At 38.1% G+C, this 14,142-nt stretch overlaps 1 protein-coding gene across 1 annotated transcript; it reads left to right on the top strand.

Annotated features, from left to right (window-relative positions):
* Positions 1 to 619: 619 nt before the first annotated feature.
* Positions 620 to 13,393, top strand: LOC132650663 (vomeronasal type-2 receptor 116-like; the record flags this gene model as incomplete). The annotated part of the gene is made up of 3 exons (XM_060376010.1): positions 620 to 737; positions 8,571 to 9,463; positions 13,367 to 13,393. Coding segments are annotated over 3 exons (1,038 nt in total), but the record flags the coding sequence as incomplete, so codon positions are not given.
* Positions 13,394 to 14,142: the final 749 nt, after the last annotated feature.

Genomic DNA, 14,142 nt, shown 5'->3' with positions numbered 1-14,142 from the left:
ATTAAAATTGCATTAGAATTTTATTAGTTATGTGATTATCTAAGAATTCAACTACTGAAATCCCATTTGATGACTACACTAACGTTTGAAAAGAAAGGCAAAGAACAATCACTAACATTGGGAGTCAAGGGTAAAAGTCACAGTAACAGATTATAATTCACCAATGGCAAAACCATTTTCATGACAATATTAAACTTCCTTTTGCAGCTGAATCAGAGTGCATGGGTGTTACTACAAGACTGGAAATATAAAGGTAGAAACAAGTGTGCCTGGAGGCAAGTATGATTGGATTCTTGTCTTAAAAACCAACTGTTCCAAAATTCATACAATAAAATGAGTTCTGGCTGGCTGCATCACAGAAGAGAATATGTTGATGCTCTATACATTTCACACAGGCTAGGCAGTATTGAGTCATGGTTTGGTCATATAAAGGGATGTTGAACATTTAGTATTGAAAAACATAGTAAGTTTAAATCTCCATTCTACATTCCCACATTAAAACCTCAGAGTTCCTCATAAACAAATACAACTTTCATAGGTTATGTGTATTTAGCCTAAACTATTTTAAACTGATGTTCAATATCATGACCAGTTTTTTCTGTGTTGCTTTCAGACTCCTCAATCTGTATGTACACAGAGCTGTGGTCCAGGATTCTGGAAAGTTCTACAAAAAGACAGACCGGTCTGCTGTTTTTCTTGTGCATTTTGTCCAGAGCAGCACATTTCCAACCAGACAGGTAGAAAAATAATACTTTTACTCAAAATGTTTGGGAATGCAGAGGGGAAAAGTTAAGAAGTGACTTTGGTGTCATAATGTAGTGCTGTTCCCTATGTCTCTAACATTCATCCCTTAATCCATTATTAATCATTGCTGAAGCCACATAATGTGTGAAGTTTAGAGTAGCAATTCTCATGCTAATGTGTCATATGCTCGCTACTTTACAAAACCTGCCTTTTGGTGCATGGAAGTGCCATCTTAGCTCTTGCAGTGTACCAGCTCTTGCAGTGTTCCCCATTAAATATGAGATCTCCAGTTGTCCAGGATCTATTTGTATTTCTGTGTTTAACAAGCCTAATGATTCTTGCCTCAAAGTAACTCCAGGAAAACTACTACGACTGATTGTTTCTGAATGTACAAGAAACTGAACTGCATTTACAACACAGTTGTCATTTTCAGTATCAACAATAGAAAAAAAAAGCAAGTCTTTGTAAATGAAAACATGGCTGCCTGTTTAGTGTTGTGGTCAACTGTGTGATAACATATATAAGTAACATCATATGGAATGAGCAGGTTGCATTGTTATATACAAACACACACACAAAGACACAAAAATATTTAATAAGAAAAGAGGCTATGTATTTGAGAGTGAATAAATATAAGGTGGGTCCAGGAGAACATTTAGAGAAATGAAAAAGAAGAAGCATAGTCAGGTAATTATCTTATTTTTAAAATGAAAATTTTTACAAGAAAATAAAAAGTCAGAAGGAAAATACATTAATATAATGTCGAGAATAAACTATTTATTATATTAAAAAGGCCAATCCTTAGACAACCATAATACAAGCAGAATTTTTTATGTATTATTGCAAATGATCAAATGTTGAAAATTAATTCTAAGATCTAAAGCTATCATGGGTTAAATTCCTTGCAGAGTGACACATGACTTCAATCCCTATGTTAAAAAGATATGGCGTGAGCAGGCAGCCTTACCTTGTCCCTGATTTCAGTGAAATAATGAAGCTTACATAGGTCATGAATCAAATACCTAATAGAAGTCCTCAAATGGAATTGATTTGAGTTTCTCTCTGTTTAGGTTAATGTTTTCTGTAGGGTTGCTGTATATTGACTTTACTATGTTTAGGTATGTGATCTGTGTCCCTGATCTCTCCAAAATTTTATACATGAATAGGCGTTGGATTTTTGGCTTCTATGGACATGATCATGGAATTCTTACCCTTCTGTTTGTTTATGTGGTGTATTAAATTTATGGATTTCTATAGACTGGACCACTCCTGCATACCTGGGATAAAGCTTATGGGACTGTGGTGGATGATATCTTTTATGTGTTCTTGTACTTAGTTTGCAAGTATTTTACTGAGGTTTTTGTGTCAGTGTTCATTTGGGAAATTGGTCTGAAGTTCATGTCTTTCTTGGGTCTTGACTGTGATGTGACTGCATCTTCATAGAATCAATTTGTTAATGTTCCTTCTGTTTCTTTTTGTGGGATAGTTTGAAGAGTATTGGTATTTACTCTTATTTGAAGGTCTGATCAAATTCTGAGCTGAAACCATCTGGCCCTGGGTATTTTGGATGGGGACTTTTGATGACTTCCTCTCTTTCCTTATGGAAGATAGGATGTTTTATTTACCTGATCTTGACTTAACTTTGGTAAGTAGAATCTATCACAAAAATTGTCCATTTTATATAGATATTAAATTTTTGTGATGTATACACTTTTGAAGTAAGACCTAATGATTCCTTCGATTTCTGTACTTCTATCATTCTTTTCCTTTTTTATTTTGTTCATTTGGATAGTGTCTTTCTGCCTTTTAGTTACTTTGGCTAAGAGGTTGTCTCTTTGTTTGATATTCTCAAAGAACCAGCTCTTGGTTTTGTTGATTCATTGAATCATTTCATTTATAGTATGTTGATTTCAGCACTGATTTTTATTATTTCCAGACCTCTACTCCTCTTGACCCTGTCTACATCTTGTTTTATTCTAGGTCTTTCAGTTGTGTCATTAGATTGCTTGTAAGAGATGTCTCAAATTCCTATACGAAGGCACTTAGTGCTATGAATTTTTCTCTTAGCACTGCTTTCATTGTGTCCCATAAGTTTGGGCATGTTGTGCTTTAATTTTTATTGAATTCTAGGAATTCTTTAAATACTTTCTTTATTTCTTCCATGACACCTGTCATTGAGTAGAGTTGTTTAGGTCCCATGTGTATGAGTAGGCATTTTGCTCTTTCTGTCATTGTTGAAGTACAGATTTAGAACATGGTTGTGTAATTGGATCCAAGGGATTATTTCAGTCTTATTGTATGTGTTAAGACTTGCTTTTTGCCTGAATTTATGTTCAATTTTGGAGAAAGTTCCTTGATTTGCAGAGAAGAAGGCATATTAGTGCCTGGGTGAAAATATTTGAGGACTTCTATTAGGTATTTGATTCATGACCTATGTAAGCTTCATTATTTCACTGTTTAGCTTCTGTGACAATGATCTGTCACTTGGTGAGAGTGAGGTAATGAACTTTACCATTATTACTGTGTTGTGACTGATGTGTGGTTGAAGTTTTAATAATGGTTCTTTTACAAATGCAGGTACCCTTCTATTTGGGGCATAGTTGTTCAAGATATTGTTGTCCTCATGGTGGGTTTTTTTGTAATGAGAATGAAGTATCCTTCACTTCTCTTTTGATTAATTTTGGTAGGAAGACTTTTTTATTAGATATTAAGATGATACTGCCACTTGCTCCTTGGGTCCATTTGATTGGAAAACCTTTTTCTAGCACTTTACTCCAAGGTAGTGTCTATCTTTTGGGCTGAAGTGTGTTTATTGTATGCAGCAGAATGTTGGATCTTGTTTCCATAACTATTCTGTTAGCATGTGTCTTTTTATTAGATTGCTGATTCCATTGATGTTGAGAGATACTAGTCACCAATGAATATGAGCTCCATTTATTGTGGTGTTATTGTTGATAGTGTGTTTGTGTGCTTGTTTTCTTTTTATTTTTGTTCTGAAGTTATCTATATCATGTGTTTTGTGGGTGTAGTTGATTTTATTGGGTTGGAGTTTTCCTTCTAGTAGCTTCTCAAGGTCAGGGATAGTGCATAGACATTGGTTTAATTTAGTTTTGTCATGGAATATCTTCATTCCTCCATCTCTGTTGATTGTAAGTTTTGCTGAGTACAGTAGCCTGCTCTGGCATCTGTGGTCTCTTCACATCTACATGACATCCCCCAGGCCCTTCTAAGTTTCATAGCCTCTGTTGGAAAGTCGGGTGTGATTCTGATAAGTCTGCCTTTATATGTCACTTGATCTTTTTCGTTTGTGCTTTTGACATACTTTTCTTCGTTGTGTAGATTAATTGCTTTGATTATTTTATGGCAAGAAAATTTTCTGTTCTAGTCTATTTAGTGTACTGTAAGCCTCTTGTATGTTTAAGGTTATCTCTTTCTTAAGATTGGAGAAATTTTCTTCTAAGATTTATTAAAAATATATTCTGTACCTTGGAGCCTGGAATCATCTATTTAGTCTATTCCTATTGTTCTTAGGTTTCACAGTTTCATGGAGTCCTTGAACTTTTCTTATTGTATGTTTTCTTTGAGAGATAGATCAGTTTCTTCAATTGTATCTTCAATGCCTGAGATTCTCTCCTTCATTTTTTATATTTTGTGGATGATGCTTATCTCTGTGGTACTTGATCTATTCTCTACGTAGTCCATCTCCAGGGTTTTTTGTTTGTTTCCTTATTGATTCAAATTCTGTTTTCAAGAATTGAATAATTTTAATAATTTCCTTCACCTGTTTAATTGTGGTTTCTTGTCTTTGATGGCCTCTCTTTGTTTGCCCTGTATTTCTTTGAAACATTTGTTCTTTTCCTTTTTATATGTCTCTAATAACTGCATAAACATATATTTAATGTGCTTTTTCTGTGTTTCAGCTGTATTAGAATATTCATTGCTCTTGGGGGTGGGTTCTGGTGGAGCCAGGATGTCCCAGTTTTTGTTGACTGCATTTCTATGCTGGCCTTTAGCCATCTGGTTGTCTGTAGCCTTACCTGTTTCTTCTTGGAAACTGCAGCAAAGACTGGATCTTTCTGTCTTTGGAGTTTAGAGTAGTATTCAGGAAGATGTCAAATGTGCAGTGGCTCAAGAATGGATACTGGCAGTTCAGATGCCAGCACCTTGAAGGGCAAAGCACATGGCAGCATATGGACACATAAACATGTAGGGACTGGTGAATTGAAGACAAGTGTGTGCATGCAATGGAACCATGAATTTTGGGGTGCAGGTACTGGTGCTCATCATTATCAAGGTGCAGGTGCCTCAAGTGGCATCCCTGGATTCCTCAGAATAAAGCTGGGCTGCCACTTGCAGGCCTGCCCCAAATGGTGCTCCCTGTACTCAGATTCCTCTGAGATTTTTCTTCTTGGATCTGGGATCCCTGTAATTTTATTGCTCACCTCGTGTCCACAGGATGACCAGTAGTACAGTGGCTTGGTGGCTTGGATGCTCTCCAAGAAATCCTGAAGCTGCTCTACAGGGAGCAGGAGGAATCCGAATTCTGGCTGCTAGAGCAAACTGTCCCTGGATATGGGGATCCAAACTCACTGGAATATGTGAAGGGGCAGGTGGCCCAAATTTTGCTACTCCTGACTCTGTGAGATGGCCACAGAGAGCCTGGATCAGATCAACTCCATTTTCTGGACGACCTGTCTAGAAAAGGAAGCAGAAAATTTGATGCTCTGGATCTAGCCACCTGTCCATACACTGGTCTCAGAATCTCTGAATCTCTGCCCCTCAGATATGGTGCACACTGGTCTCAACCATATTGGAGTCTCCTTGTTTTGATCTTTCATCATTTTCTTTTTTGGGTGGGAGCCTTTTCTGATCTTTTGAATTTACACTTGGGTCTGTTTAGTTCTATTTAGGTTGCTGAATTATTGTTGAATATATCTTTGAATAATGGTTGCTTGACTAAATCTAAAACATCCATCTCATGACCATTTTTAAGCTGACTAGAATATAGTATGTTTTAAAAATATTTCCTTAGAATAGTCTGAATTTCATTGAATTCTGTAGTAATGTTTTTTTTTCTGTAATTTCCTTTAAGTACTCAATTTTTTCCTTAATTCACTTGATATATAGGTTTGTCAATTTTCTTTATCTTCAGAAAGAGCCAGCTCTTCCTTTGGTTAATTGTATGTATTGTTTTCTTTGTTTCTGTTTCACTCATTTTCATTACAATATTATTTCTTTTTATTATATTATTAATTTGTGTACTATCGCAGCATCTGCTCACACCTGTCCTCTCAGACCCTCCCTCTCACCTCACCTACCAACCTAATGTGCCCCTCTTCCCTTTCTTTAAAAAAAAAAAGAAGTCCCCTATGGATATCAATCAGCCTTGGCATATAAAGTTGAAATAAGATTCAGCACAACTCCTGTTATTGAGACTACACAAGGCAGTAAAATTAGGAGAAAAAGAGTCAGAGACAGCTTTGGTCTTTCTGTTATGTGTCCCCATAAGGACCAAGCTTCACAACTGTTATGTATGTGCAGAGATCCCATATCTGTCCCATGCATGCTCTATTGTTGGGAGTTCATTCTCTGTGAGCTTGTGCCAGGAGCCTTTCTGTGGGGCAATTCTGAGCATGGAAAAGAGAGGTCTTTGCCTACAGGGTGCTCCAGAGAGCAGATGAGGGGTCAGCAATGAGAGGAAGTTAGTCAGCTCAAGTGGTCAGGGTAATCTAGCAGCTGACGTCTAAAATTCAGACCTTTCTTTGTCTCTGACTTATTGTTGACAAGGCTCTTCTTGTTTATACAAGTTTCACAGTGCGAACACAGATTAATGATTATACAAGTGGTACAGAATGGGTGTTTGATTTTTTTTATTATGCAGGAATAAAAGCTCAGTTACAATTTAAAAAGTACACACAGAACATATTTGATTATCATTATTAGCCCTATAACTCTTTAAATAATCTAAAGAATGTCTCCTTCAAAGAAAACACATTTAATATGTGAAAGTGTGCTTTTAGGCTGGCATTGTTTGCAGTATGAGTGCAGTCCAGAGAAACAGAAAATACTTTAACTGGTCTTTTTATGCACAGCAAATACAAATAAATAGCTCCCTTTACTATATGTATCACCATCTATGCTACAAACTAGAAAAAGTTTATTTAAGTCAATCTATCTTATTTACTAAGTTTTATTCTGTCAGGAGTGTACCCTCTGTGACCTTCTATCATTAAACTACATTTTCCAGGAGCTCTAAGCTTATAATAAAGGATCTTAAACCTATACATGAATCTCCAGGCCTCTCAGGGTAGTCACATTGCCTCTGTTTACCCTGTACCAATATACTGTTTAGGGGCATATACCCCAAAAACTCCTGAAATAATGGCCTCAACTCTCTCTCTGCTTAACTCTGCTTAACAATCTCCAGGTCACAAAGATTTTAAAACAGTGGATAGATAATGTTAAGTTTAGTATTATCATAAGGCTCAGGTCTCATTAGGGCTGGCTGCATTTTCTTCCTCTATGGCCTGGTAAGGCTGCTCCCTGTTAAGGAGAGGTGATCAAAGAGCCAGCCACTGAGTTTATGTCATAGGGAGTCCCTGGTCCCCTTACAATGCAGCCAGTCCTGATGAGAACTGATAGGCTAGGGTCAGTGGGAAGGGGAGGAGGACCTCCCTATCAGAAGACTTGGAGAGGGGTATGGGAGGAGATGAGCATGGGAAGGTGTGGAGGGAATGAGCAAGGGTGCTACAGCTAAGATACAAAGTGAAGAAACTATAATTAATTTAAAATGCCTAATTTAAAAAATGACTCAGACATAATTTCTCTGTAGAAAAAAAAAAACAGAAATTGAATCTTAGTGCAGAAATACCCCAGTAATGCAAAACACACAAACACACACACACACACACACACACACACAAAACAGAAGTTAGAAATAGAAGAACAATGATTGTAACAATCTGCTCAGCTTTGCTGGAATAGCACCAATAACTGTACCGGCTTCATGACTCTCAACAATTTCAGTGAATATGGCTTTGTCATTCTCCCTTTCTGATTTAACATTTTGTAGATTTATGGTATTTATGACATGTAGGTCATTTTTTAGTCTTAAGAATATTACTGTAAGAACATGAGTGAAAATTAGAACAATTCCCAGGATTATTCTGGACTTAATAATGAAAATCAAAGAGTCCTCTCCTGAATCAAAGGATATCAAAGACTATAGAAATTTATTTGCAACTTCCACAGCTGAGATAGGTAAAGATTGGTCTGAGATTATAGCGGGAGTTTGTTGATGCAAGTGTTGTATATTTATTGCCAAATCAGAAACTGTTCCATAGGTCATGGAGGTGGGACCTAAATTATTCCCATGTTACCTTAGAAAAATTATAGGAGTGGGATAACAAATATCCACTGAAACAGTGAATAACAAGAAAAATGAGAAGAACCCATGATGATGGAAACAAGGAAGTGCATTTTTATACATTGATGTCATCAAAACACAACGTACACGTATTTAGAAACTCAAAGTGTAAAAAAATCATTTGAAGGCATACGTAACAGTATTACTTTATCTGAATATAAATAAAATAGTTTTCAGTGCCCCAAAGAAACAGTGATAAGCTGTCGAGCAGAAATCTTATTGTTAATTAAACAAGATAAACAATAGAAATGCGAATTGTAAAGAGTTCGTGTCCTTGGCAATAAACAGGATGCAGAATATACCAGGGTACACACATCATTCGAAAGCACTTTAATGAATTAAATGTGCAATGAATAGATACTTATATAAGGTGAAATGTTGATCCAATTTCTCCACACAGATCAGCAGGAGTGCATCCCTTGCCCAAGTCAAGAGTACCCAAACCCTGAGAGAAACCACTGCCTGCCCAAGGCAGTGACCTTCCTTTCCTTTGAGGATCCTCTGGGCATTGCTCTGGCCTGCACAGCTCTGTGCTTCTCTATCAGCACAATTGCAGTTCTGGGGATCTTTCTCAAACACCGAGAATCAGCAATTGTTAAGGCCAATAACCGGACTCTCAGCTACATCCTGCTCATCTCCATCCTCCTCTGCTTCTTCTGCTCCTTTTTCTTCATTGGACGCCCAAACATAGTCTCCTGCATACTGCAACAAATAACATTTGCACTTGTGTTCACCTTGGCTCTTTCCACTGTTTTGGCAAAAACTATAACTGTAATTCTGGCTTTTAAGGTCATGAAGCCAGGAAGAACAATGAGAAGGTTGTTTGTCTCAGGCGTCTATAATACTGTCATTCCCATCTGTGTCCTGATCCAACTTATTCTTTCTGGAGTCTGGCTGGGAATCTCGCCTCCCTACATTGACTCAGATGAACACTCTGAACATGCTCATGTCATCATTTTATGCAACAAGGGCTCAGTTACTGCTTTCTATTGTGTGCTGGCTTACTTAGGGACCATGGCTTTAGGCAGCTTCACTGTGGCTTTCCTGGTAAGGAACCTGCCTGACACATTCAATGAGGCCAAGTTCCTGACATTCAGCATGCTGGTCTTCCTCAGTGTCTGGGTCATCTTCATCCCTGTCTACCAGAGCACCAAGGGCAAAGCCGTCGTGGCTGTGGAGGTCTTCTCCATATTGGCCTCTAGTGCAGGGCTGCTGGGGTGCATCTTCTTCCCTAAGTGCTACATTATTCTCTTAAGACCTGATAAAAACTCTTTGAGATTTATTAAAAACAAAAAAATAGCAAATAAAAAATGATCATTTTGATGTATTACTATTCTTTTTTCTAATAAAACCCATTAGTATACTAAAATTAAATTATTTACCCACTTTTAAGTAACTTTTTCTTAAATGTATATTTAAACAAACATAAGAGCCCCTCACCTTGTCGAACAGTCACAGACATTCTATTTTAGAATAAAAGCTGCTGCTGAAAACACATTTTAGTAAGTTATGCATGTTATTTATTAATTTTTGGAAAATATACATATTCAAAATGTAGTTACATGAAAGTGATTGAGATAAACAGTACATGAACAAATACTTGTTTTCTTTGTTATTTTAGGGAGTATACAGGGCTTTGGGTGATATCTGAGATTCTTTTATAGACCAAGCATGAAAATCAATTTCTGGAAAGGGGTTGGTGGTGTGTCTTTTAAACAGTTGAGCCATTCCAGAAATCAGAGTAGAGAATTTTCTAAACAGAAATTATAAATCTGCTGCCTGACTCTGCTCTCTTTTCCTTGACATACGTAAAAATGACTCGACATCCCACTCTACAAATACTTGTTCAGTCACCTTCATTGCTATTCTGTTCACAATAGGTAGAAATGGAAACTCATAAATATGTTTATCATGATAAATATCATACATATAAATAGATGTAAGTAAAAAAAAAAACAAACATAATTTAAGTAACCCATATCCAGAAGACAAATATATTTCATTCTCTACTCTGGGGCATCTAGCTCCAAATGTTGATTTGTGAGTATTCATCATGGAATAACTATAGAAACAAGAAGGCATGGTGGGTAAGCAATACAATGGCAGATACAATTGATCCGATTGAAATAAACCAGGGGAGGTACTATAATTATGAAGGAGGATAAATATAAAAAAAAGGAAGTGGGTGAAATAACAGTAAATTTTTGAAAGAGTTTTAAGCAATCATACTGTGAATTATCTACATAAAATCCCTATAATACATGTAAGTCCATTCATGAATATAAACATGTTGCAATCTAGATATTTTCAATAATGCACACAGATAAGTATAGTTCACCACTGACCAAATTTTATGCTACTGCCATCTAACCTGAAAACTACAGTCCATTTCCAGCCTGAAAAGATGTTTTTTTGTTCGGTCTGCAATACCTGAAAATAACATGATACAGGAGGAAGTAGGAAAATGAAGAGGAGCCATGCTAACTCCTGAAAGTTTAATTTCCACCAAGTGTCAGATTCTTGGAGCATAACTTTATAGTTATTCTCAAGTGCCTGCTTTTTCAACAATACATAAGACATTGAAGACATGGCATGCATGCTTGTGGGTGCTCCTGTTTCCCTTAACATTCACCATAGTCCACCTAAAGAGGAATGTACACACCAATCCAGCCATACACCTTTCACTCTTCAATGGTAACTTGTCTACAAGATTTGCTGGTGTGCTTGTGGAACAAATTTCATGGAAGTGACCAATTAATATTTGGTTGAGTTTCAGGAGGCCCACTCCATGAAAAGGAACCTTGATCCAACATGACTTGGGTGGCCAGGAGCCTGAGTCTACACAGACCAGGGACATCAGAGAAATGTAAATGCTATAGTTGCGCTAAAGGAGCACAACCATAATCACAGATCGATGCCTTACTCAGCCATCATAGAAAACTTCTTCCTGCAGCAGACGGGAACAAATACAGAGACCCACATCCAGTTGATTTGCAGACAGTGAGAGGCCTTGGACCATTCCACCCTAAATGAGATGTCTCCAGCAATTCCCTCCCCTAAGGGCTCAAGGAACTCTGTGCAGAGTGTAAGCACCAGAGGGGATGAAGGACACGAGGGTAACAAGGTCTTTTAAACACAGCAGGACCAACACACATATGAATGCACCCTCACCCACAAGCTAGCTTTCTATCACATTCCCCTGTTGTGGCTACCTTGCCATGCCACAGGAGAAGAGGATGCACTGAGTCCTCATGCAACTTGATATGGTGGACATAGGGTAGGGGTGATCCCCTTCTCTGAGGAGCCAGGTGAGGGGTGATAGGGGAAACAGGGAGAGTAGGACCAGGAGGAGAGGAGGGAGGAGTCTACAATAGGGATGTAAAATGTATCAATAAAAATTTAAAAAATAAAATAATAATAAACGATGGGGCTGGAGAGACGACACAGAGCTTAAGAGTGCAGGCTTTTCTTCCAAAGATCTGGAGTTCGATTTCCAGCACCCTCGTGGTGGCTCACAACCATCTATAGTGAGATCTGGCTCTTTTTTTCTGGTATGCAGACAGAATACTCTACAAATAATAAATTTTCAAAGAAAATAAGAAATGTACCATGGATCACCAATAAAGTTCCCTTCCCTCCAAATAGAACACTCACTACCTCTTTAAATAATAATAATAATAATAATAATAATAATAATAATAATAATAATAATTTTAAAGTTAGTTTTCTTCAAGGGGCCACAAACCAGACTAACTGGTTAGCCCCATGAGCAGCAACAGATGGCAACAGAAATAACTCAAGGGCATATTTGTGAGTTGTCAAGGCTACAATATATATTCAGTTCTTTTGTATGCATATGGCTTCTGGTTTCATGCTTTCATGGTATTTCTGTGTGAGCGAATATCTGTACCTCTGCACCCACGTTTCCCTCATGAATTTTCTTTGCTCTTTTTATTAATAACATTAGACACCTCAGCGGTATTATTGATTTCTGGAAGATTGGAGCCTGACAATTTCCTCTTTATGAAATATGAAAGTGTGTGCCTGTGACATAAATCCACCTCCCCAAACTAATAATCTGGTCTGCCATTTAGGGTTTTCTGGTCATGGGTTTGGTGCATCTCTGTCCTTCTTTGCTATCACTGCTGTGGTTTTGGGTCAATTTGTGAAGTATTAAGCTTGTCCTGGCCATTGTCAAGGGCAATCCCAGAATTCTAAGCCATCTCCTGGTTGTCTGCTGCTACTGCTTCCTCTACTATTTATTCTTCATTGGCCACCACAGCACAGTCATCTGTGTCACCCAGCAAGCCTTTCTGAGGCTCTGTTCATGAGTCATTTGGGGTGTATATGTTTGAGAGAGAGAGAGAAGGAAAGGGAGACAGAGAGACAGAGACAGACAGACAGAGACAGAGAGAGAATATTGCTATATGTGTGTGTGTGGATATTGCTATAATTCAGAAACACTGACATGTTTGCTGGTATCAGTCGCCTGTTTGTCATCATTTGTGATTGGATTCGACTTGTTCTCTGTGGAGTTTGGTGGGAAGGTCTCTCCCATGTTGACAGATTTGCACACCCTGACCCTGACTGCCCACCTCATCATGGGAATGAGCACTTCCACAGAGGAGTGGTGTCGACAGAATCTGACTGACTGAGCACAACTGAAGTGATGTGGAGATGTTTGTGTGTCCAGAGCCTAATAACAATTTGTCTTGGGCCATCTTTAGTACCTATTAGTCATTCCTTGCTAGCCTCTTTGTTGGACCTAGTGTACTAGGACTAAGAATACCTTTAGGATCATGATAACTAGAACACAAGCCTCTGCCAAGCCTGATGTTAAGAATTTCACCTGATGGCACTGGAGGCCCATAGCTGAGTTCTCTATGCTTTCCCATAACCCTTTATTCTAAGGTCTAACTAAAGAGCATTTATGGCTGTTCTGAAAGTATAAATCCTTCATGGGACTGCCTCTGTTGTGCCCAGTTTGTGAGACCACAAAAGATCACCAGGAGTCGAGCTGTTGCAGAACACATGAGGATCTTTTTATTACAAGCTATAGCTTTGGCCCACACCCTCAATGATTCAGCAGTTGAGAGTAGAGTACCTCATGCTTAGGGTAGGTGGACTTGACTCCTTTCTTTTAGTGAGTGCCAACTCTCCTAGTCAAAACAGGGCTGGTCTCAGGAAGGCAGACACATACACAGAAATTATAAATCATTTTAAAGATTATTAAAAAAAAAAGCCAGGTATGGCATCACACACCTGTGACCATCAGTGGGGCAAGCAGAGGCAGGTGTCAGTTTCAAATCATCCAGGTTTGCAAAGTGAGTCCAGGACACACAAGGTCACACAGAGAAACCCTGTCTCCAAAAACAAGGGTTTGCACCCCCTGCCAGCTCTTCACACTCACATGTCTGGACATGTCCTAAGTTACATAGTATGACTTCAACCGAGCTATAAGAACATCCTGCCAAGCATGGTGGCAGACTTTTAATCCCAGCACTGGAGAGGAAAAGGCAGGAGGATCTCTTTGACTTTGAGGCCAGCCTGGCCTTCACAGCAAGTCCAAGACAGCCAGGGCTACACAGAAAAACCCTGTCTAAAAGAAGTCAATAATAATAATAATAATAATAAACCAAACATCAGAGCCACACCTGCTGGCAGTTTGCAGGGTTCCTTTCACAAGGAAGGCTCATAGTAGTTTATAGAAAAAAATAGTGAATGGAAGAAAGATTTAGATCTTCATTTCATTTCAATTTCTAAATCTCCATTACAAGAAATTCTTAATGGGTTGAAAATGAAAGAAGTCAAAGATGGCAGGAGAAACTACAGAAGACCCATGGCAAGGGCTAGGGGGAGACACAGGGTTCTATTTTTATTTTGTATAGAGAACATTTAAGATCCTTCTAAAGATGAATTGTGTGAAACACTTGAGGAAATGTTCTGCACATCAAGGTCATATCATCACGGTG

Source organism: Meriones unguiculatus (assembly GCF_030254825.1).
Source record: "Meriones unguiculatus strain TT.TT164.6M chromosome 13 unlocalized genomic scaffold, Bangor_MerUng_6.1 Chr13_unordered_Scaffold_28, whole genome shotgun sequence".
Taxonomy (NCBI): domain Eukaryota; kingdom Metazoa; phylum Chordata; class Mammalia; order Rodentia; family Muridae; genus Meriones; species Meriones unguiculatus.
The sequence above is the reverse complement of the archived record's forward strand: the minus strand, read 5'-3'. Positions and strand labels throughout refer to the sequence as shown.